This window comes from Bison bison, unplaced genomic scaffold (genome assembly GCF_000754665.1).
Source record: "Bison bison bison isolate TAMUID 2011002044 unplaced genomic scaffold, Bison_UMD1.0 scf7180017864342, whole genome shotgun sequence".
Lineage (NCBI taxonomy): Eukaryota > Metazoa > Chordata > Mammalia > Artiodactyla > Bovidae > Bison > Bison bison.
Genome location: NW_011494914.1, coordinates 173,226 through 180,740, shown reverse-complemented (window position 1 = coordinate 180,740; position 7,515 = coordinate 173,226). Strand labels below are relative to the sequence as shown.

Genomic DNA, 7,515 nt, shown 5'->3' with positions numbered 1-7,515 from the left:
CAGGTTCCACCTGCCTAGCCTGCTGCTCAGCACCTGGCCGACCACGGCCACCAGGCAGGCAGCCCCAGAAGGGAGTGAGATGAAGAGGTGCTGCCAGGCGCTGCCAGCGGGTGGGCAAGGGGGCTCCGACAAGGGGGCTCCGACGAGAGGCCCCACCTCTGCAGCCCCTCCTCTGTCCCTCACACTGTGGGCGGGGGCTCACGGGTCACTTTCCCCTGCCGCCCAGCAGCATGGTTCTGCCAGCATCACCTCTTTTTGCACTCACCTGCTGGTCCCTGTGGCTTGCTCCTTAACAGGTGAGAGGTCAGGGACTCACACTGTCCCGGGAGATACACCAGGGACTGAAATTTATACTCGAGTGCAAATGGCTACCACGGGCACCTACGCTGCACACGGGCCTTGACAGGAGGGTGGCCCCGGGTGCCAGGACACGGTGAGAAGGTGTGTCTGTGAATGGAAGGGTGAGGTGGGGACGGAGGGGCATGTGACCAGGTCAGGGCAAATGCTGGTCCCTCCTGGGTGAACCCTCCATCTGTAGCATAGTCTAGAGGGAAAATCTCCAGCTGGGCAGCCAAGGAAGCTGAGCTGCTGCAAGGAGCGGCCAGGGAAGGCTTTCCCGGAGTGCAAGTGGACACCAGGCCCCATGACCAGCTGAGAGGAAGGCAGGTGGCCCTCGGCACGGCTCGCCACAGAATGCCCACAGGCTGCGATGCACTAGACCGCGTGGCCCTTGGGGAAAAGGAGCAGTCCCACAGCCTGCAGGTGGACACACCTGGTGAGCGAGGGCCTGCCTCTGGGCCCAGCCCAGTGAGCTGTCCCTGTGCCTCAGTCACCCTAGGGGTAGTCTGGGAAAGGCCTGGGGCTCCTGAGGTCACGGGCAGCCCTGAAAGTCAGCAGCAGGCAGACCTGGGGGTGCCAGGCATCCCCCACCTCCTGCACGAGAGAGGAGGGTTGGGGCTTTGCCCAATTCCTGCCCAAAGAGAACTGGGGAAAGAGCAGGCAGAAGGGAAGCAGGGTGGCCCCACCGTGGAGCCAGTGCCCACCTGGAGCAGACCGCAGGGCACCGTGCTCCCTCCCCGACCTGAGGGGTGCCCTTGGAGAGGCTGTGATAGTTTCTGAGCCATGTTTTGGTGGAGAGTGGAAGGGCAGTCCCCGGGGCCACCTGGGCAGATGTGGACAAAGCTGTTTCCCAGGAGGTCAGCCCAGCTCCCAGGGTGGGGCAGCTTGCCCGGCCTCGCCTCTGGGCTGTACCTCTGCCAAGGACCCAAAGCAGGGCCACATCAGGCGGGAGGAAAGCCGTGTGCTCAGCTTTCTGACCTTCGAGACAAGAAGGGGCGCCTGCTTGGGTGACCTGCAGGGACTCGTATAAATGTCAAGCTCCCTCTGGTTTGCAGTGTGTCTTCTGTCCGCTTCTGGGTGAGGCCACAGCCTGGCCACATGACACCCTTGTCCACATGGATGCACGCGAGCCACGCTGTTCTCCTGCTCACAAGATCTGGGGGCTCTGCTCCTTCTCAGAAAAGCCAGGACGTCCAAAAAGTCTGGGAGCTGGGGGGCAAGGTCCACAGACAGGAGGGGAAGGCACCCCACTGACCAGGGGGCTCTCTTCTCAGTTAGACCAATGGGGTCACTCAGATGGGTGATGACGATGCATGTTAGAACCGTCCAAGTTCCAAGGAGCCGGGATGGGTGACCATCAGTGATGCATTAATCCCGCTGGGCTGGCCTCTCCCAGTCCCTCGGGGTCAGAAGGTTCTCCTGAAACATTCGGCACTCAGCAGTCATGAGGAACGGGGACCCTAACTCACTCCGGGGGAACCAACAGACCACCACTGCTCCTCTTGTGCTCTGGGGGATCTTCCGGGGTGTATCAGTCAGCTAGGGCTGCATAACAAAGCACCTCAATTGCCCAGCTTGCACAGCAGACATTCATTTCTCCCAGGAACGGAGGCCAGAAGTCCCAAATCAAGGTCTGGCTGGGCTGGGTCTCAGGTGCAGCCTCTCTCATCGGCGGAAGACACTGCTCTGGCCTCACACAGCCTTTCCTCTGAGCACACGCAGGCAGACTGTTCTGCTCCAAAAAGGCCACCCAACCCATCGGATTAGGGCCCCACCTTTATGACTTCACAAAACCCTAAAAATCTCCTGCTGCTGCTAAGTCACTTCAGTCGTGTCCGACTCCGTGTGACCCCATAGATGGCAGCCTACCAGGCCTCCCCGTCCCTGGGATTCTCCAGGCAAGAACACTGGAGTGGGTTGCCATTTCTTTCTCCATATAATCTCCTAAAGACACTTTTTCCAAACACAGGCTCACAGGGGCTTAGGACATCAACAAATGACTCTGAGGGTGCAATTCAGTCCATAACACAGGAACTGGCCCTTTTCCTGGACTGATTCACATACAGGTGCCTGGGCAGGGGTGGGGCAGATGGGCAGGTCTGCGCCCTGGGAGGAGCTGCAGCCACGTGGGGTGCCTGGCCACCATGAACTGAAGCCGCGGACACCTCCTGATAACTGTGGCGAGCAGCCCCCCAGCCTGCCGAGCCGAGGGGGAAATAACATGGGGTGACTTAGGTAAAGGCTCTGGAGCCAGCCCAAGGTGGGCGTCGGGTAGGTCCTAGAACCCTCTCCCCGCCTTGCCGCTCACTTTTCTGACACGACAAGCTGCCTCCTGGGAACACGGACACACCAACAGAGCTGAACACACAAGACACACAGCGGGGAGCACAGGCGTGAGACAGGGGCTCGGGGAAGCCATGCGGCAGCAGGCACAGGACGGCAAGACACGGACGCTCTGCGGGCGGCCTGGGGCACAGCCCGCAGCCTCGCGCGCCTTACCTCGGAAGTACGGGATGTAATGATGTCTGAACACGGAAGAAGGGCTTGGGTGTTGGGACAGGGACAGGCAGCTACTGGTACCGACGCTCGCAGTACCAGCTGCGGGTGACAGAGAGCAAGTCAGAGTCAGCCCGCCCGGCCACACGGCCGCAGAAGAGCCCCAGGCCCCGCTCTGCCGTCTCGACCCAAGAATACACACCTTTCTGAGGCACCTCGAGGGGGTGGGCCGCCAAGCACACTCGGGGCGCCTCTGCTCCGGGCTCAGAGGGAGGAAGGCCTGCCTGCTGGGGTCAGGGTGCCCAGGCTTGGTGGGAGCAGCTGGCTCCCTGGGTCCTGCCCACTGCCCCATGAAGGGGTTTTCTTGGGATCCGGGACCCAGGCAGAGGGCGGTTAGCCGGACTGGGGAGGGGTCAGTCACCGGATAGGCACCAGGCCTCGCCCAGGAGTCAGGCCTTGACCCTGGGGTGGCCATCCGGCCAAGCACCTGCTGGCCAGCCCAGGTGACCCAAATACAGTGGCCAGGGGTCAGCAGAGGGGTCCTCAGAGAGGCTGACGGCCCTTCTCCCTGACCTACTCACCTGTCTGGTCAGTCACCCACTCATTCCCTCACTCACTTGCTAATTCACTCTCTCACTCACCCACCCACCCACTCACTTACTCATCTACTCATTCATTCACCCACTCATTCACTCATTCACCCACTCATCCACTCATTCACCCACTCATCCATTCATTCACCCACTCATCCATTCATTCACTCACTCATTCATTCACCTACTCATTCATTCATTCACCCACTCTTTCATTCACTTACCTACTCATTCATTCCCTGAGTCAGTCATCATTCATTCACTCACTCATTCGTTTATTCACCCACTCACTCATCTGTCCATTCATTTATCCACTCATTTGTTCATTCACGCACTCTCTCACTCACTCACCTACTCATTCATTCACCGAGTCCATCACTCATCTCTCACCACTCACTCACTCACCAACTTTCCAAACTTTTATTGAGCAGGATGTACCAGGCACACGGCAGGGAGGTAATGAAAATAACTTTGCCAATGAATGGAGCTTTGATTTTTCCACAAGCACTGCGAAACTCAAGAGCTGAGTTCATGGAGGTGAGAATGGAGCCGTGCAACAGCTGGCCGAGGAGGAGATGCTTGGAAAAATCCCTCAAAAAAGCAGCCTCTGTGTGGAGTCCCTGTGACTCTGACACACAGAAGCAGCTCAGAGTTTTAAAAGGGAAGGGAAAGCAATACACAGCTGGGTGCCAGGCAGGGGATGAGGCCGGGGCCAGGGAGAGAGGACCCTCCTCAGGCTTCTCCCCACGGCTGTCTTTGGGGCCACTGACCCAGAAACAGGTGACGCGTCCATGCGTATGCTGATACCAGCTTCTGTCTGTTGATTTTGCCTTCATAGCGCAAACCTTCCTAGAATTCCGTGAGCTCGGAGCTCAGTGACTCCTGCACTCTGTGTGGTTTTACCTTCCTGACACTAACACATGAGCTGGGTTCTACGTGCTCAGCACGGCCTCGTGCGTTTCCCAGGATGGCTCCTCTAACCAACAGGGAAACCCACCGCCTCTGCACATCACCTCCTCACCCAGACCGCGGAGGGCCTTTTGTTTCTGCCACTAAAAGCACAGCTCTCCATCTCCCAGCCTGTCCTTTCTCCAGCTGTGCAAAGTACAAGACAGACTCCTCAAAGCAACAAGAAGCACAGGTTCAGGGGGGTAAAAGGAGCTGTGGGGGTGGGGGCAAGTACCTGGACGGCTATAGTGCTGGGGCGACCGCGAGGTCGGGGTGTAACGGCCGAGGCTGACCGACCCGGTGGAGCTGGGGCTGGAGGTCCGGCATTGCTTGTAGGAGCGGTCGTCCTGCTCCCCCTGGGAGGAAGACAGCCCGGTGAACGCTGAGCCAGGAGCACCACCCGCCCCGTCCCACCCTTCCACCCTCCGAGCGCTAGCCGCGTGCCTGACCCAGGAGGCTGACTCGACGTGGACCCGGGATGGAGTCCCACACCTGCACCCGCCAGGACCCTTCTGGAGAGCCGGGCAGGGAGCTGGCCTTGGTGCTGACGCTCCCTTCGGCCTGACATCCTTTAGCAGCTATCAGGTGCTGGAGGGCGGGATGGTACCCATCCCTTCACAGCACCTCCTTGTGGCTGGGCTCCGAGGGTGGGTAAAGGCACCTGGCTCCCCCCACTTCCTTCAGTCCCCCTCTTGCCCAACCCTCGGCCCCCAAGGGTCCTCGGGAGACACTCAGACCCACGGAGATTCTGTAACCAGCCTCGACAGGGGCTCCCCAGGTGTGGGAGGTGAGAAGCCCCCGAACCCCGGGCCCAGAAGCTCAGTTGAGCCAGACGCACAGTCACCGACAGCACAGACTCCACTCAAGCAGGACGGGCCGCTCTCTCGAGCGCTCAGAGCGGGTGGCGTGAGATGGCATGGCACGCGGGCGGGGAGTGGAGAAGACCGCCGGCCCACCGCAACTCGGCACCCTGGCCAGAGTCACGATGCGGCCTGGCATCCTGCCGTGGGTGGACCCTGCTGCTCTGCCCACCAGGCAGGCATGGGGATGAGCACTGGGAGGGTCTGGGTCTGGCACTCACGGCTCCCATGCCCTTCCCAGCTTACCTCCTGCCTCCCAGGGCTCCTCTTCAGCCAAACCCACACGAGCCACTGTCCCTAAACCTTGCCTGCATGCCCACCTCCACGCTCCGCTCAGGCTGCCCTCATGCTGGGAGCGCACTTGTCAGGGCCTCCCCGCTCCCTGTGCTTAACACTGACTTCCTGGCCTGGCCCGCCACCCCCTTGGCGATGGGCACTCTGTCTCCTCTGGGGCTGCCGCAGTCCGGCTGTCTCGTCTCCATCCCCGGGCATTCTCTGCACAGCCCCACTGACCAGCTTACATTTTACAGGCATCTCGTCGCCTCACCTGCCCTGTCCCTGGGGCTCGTGACCACACACGGGCGTGGCCACTCAGGGCTGGCTGCCCACACACAGCATTTGCTGTCACCTTCCTGTACCCAGGATCTGACCTATGGAGTCTGATTGGCAGCCATCTATGTCATAGATCAATTTTGAGAAACAGACATAAAGTGCGGGCCGCTAACTATAAACGCTATTTTATACAAACGCTTTCAGCACATCCACCCTCAAGGCCCCGAGGATAGTCCCACAATCCCGCTCAGAGGCGGATGAGGTGGCCCCTGCTACCCCGGCCCCTGGACCTGTTCTTCCTCTAAAGGAAGCCGTGGACCAGACCGCAGAACGCCTGTGTCCCAGGGGTCCGCAGCGCCGGACTGGCAGATGCACGGGGAAGCATGCGGATGAGACACCATTATAAAAATAACCACCCCAGCCTCAGAGGGCCACGGCCCGACGCCAGGGCCAGAGGCCACAGCCAAGGGCCTGGGGGACCCTCCTAGGGGAGCCTCGGGTGGTCATCTTTATAATCTAGGCAGCGGAGCAATGAGCAGATGGGCGGGCTGGGGGGCAGTTACCTCGGGCGGTGTTGGCGAGAGCAGCTGGGGGGACTGTGGACACAACACAGGGGACCCTGTTAGGCCCGGCACCAGAGGGTCACGCGGGGAGGGCCCCACACCCCGGCCCAGGTACATCCACCCAGGGACCCTCCTCCCGAAAGGAAGGGACTCCTCCCTACGAGATCCCACATGGGTTCCAAAGCCTTCTCTTTAGAGACATATAGTCAGTGGCCCCCGAGAAAGAGGCCCCCAGGACGGAGCTCTGTGCGGATGAGCGTGGACCTGTCTCCTGGCTGGCCCGCCCCGCCCTGCCACCCTCCCGTGAAGACACGTTTCAGTAGGAGGACTGTTGGTCAGAGCATCGGGGTCACTCACCCCGTGAGCCCACAGGTCTTCTTCAGAAAAGATAAAGGGGCCTGGAGAAAGGAAGGGTGATTCGGAGCCTCGGGGTCTGGGGAGAGGACCAGAGTGAGGGGCTGGATGCCATCGGGACCCCGGGGCGCGGTCGCCAGCCAGGCACCTCCCGTTAGAACAAGCGCACCTTCCACCGTCTGTATATGGGTCTGTATTTCGGTCATCCACCACCTATACATGGGCTCAGGGACGCAGCAAGTAGCAGAAGGGGCTCTGGAAACTGAGCTTCCAGGCAGGAAAGCTCACCTATCTCCCCCACACCTGGACAGGTAGGAAGATGTTGTGGAGAGTTTCCGAGGAGGAGCCTCGAGTGACTGGGGGCTCTTTTTTGTACCATCCCCGCCCTTAGAATGGGAAGGGGGAACGTGTACCCCAATCTGCCCATTTCACAGACTGGGAGACTGAGGCTCAGAGAGGCTGGCAGAGCTCTGTGCTTCTGGCCCACTGCTCTTCCCCCTGTGAGCTTTCCGCCCTGGGATGAGGGGCTATAAGGCCGCAGGTCTAGAGAAGCGGGCGAAGCTGTCCAGCCCTGGGCCATGTCTGCCCAGCTCAGTGCCCCAACCCCCGTTCTGGGGCTTTCCAGGCCCCCCTTCATCATCTACTCACAGAAAGGGCCCCTCAGAGCCCCCCTCTGAGCAGGCCCCCCAGCTGGGGCGTGGTGGGGTCTGCAGAGATGAGAGGTCCCCAGAGACGGAGGAGGGACGGGACCTCAGCACCTCGCTCTGGGCAATGGTAGAAGCCGGCACGGAGGCGGTGGTGACCAGAGTC

General features: G+C 60.6%; 1 protein-coding gene across 3 annotated transcripts in view; it reads right to left on the bottom strand.

Moving 5' to 3' along the window:
• The window catches only part of ABLIM2 (actin binding LIM protein family, member 2), a 143,266-nt gene that overhangs the window by 55,989 nt on the left and 79,762 nt on the right, over positions 1 to 7,515 (bottom strand). For 2 of the 3 annotated variants that reach the window (XM_010854526.1, XM_010854524.1), the window contains exons 11-12: positions 6,352 to 6,384; positions 4,612 to 4,732 (exon numbers count right to left, since the gene is read on the bottom strand). In XM_010854526.1, coding sequence (XP_010852828.1) covers positions 4,612 to 4,732; positions 6,352 to 6,384 — 154 coding nt within the window. The remainder of the gene's footprint in view (positions 1 to 4,611; positions 4,733 to 6,351; positions 6,385 to 7,515) is intronic. The other variant, XM_010854525.1, reaches the window with a different exon arrangement.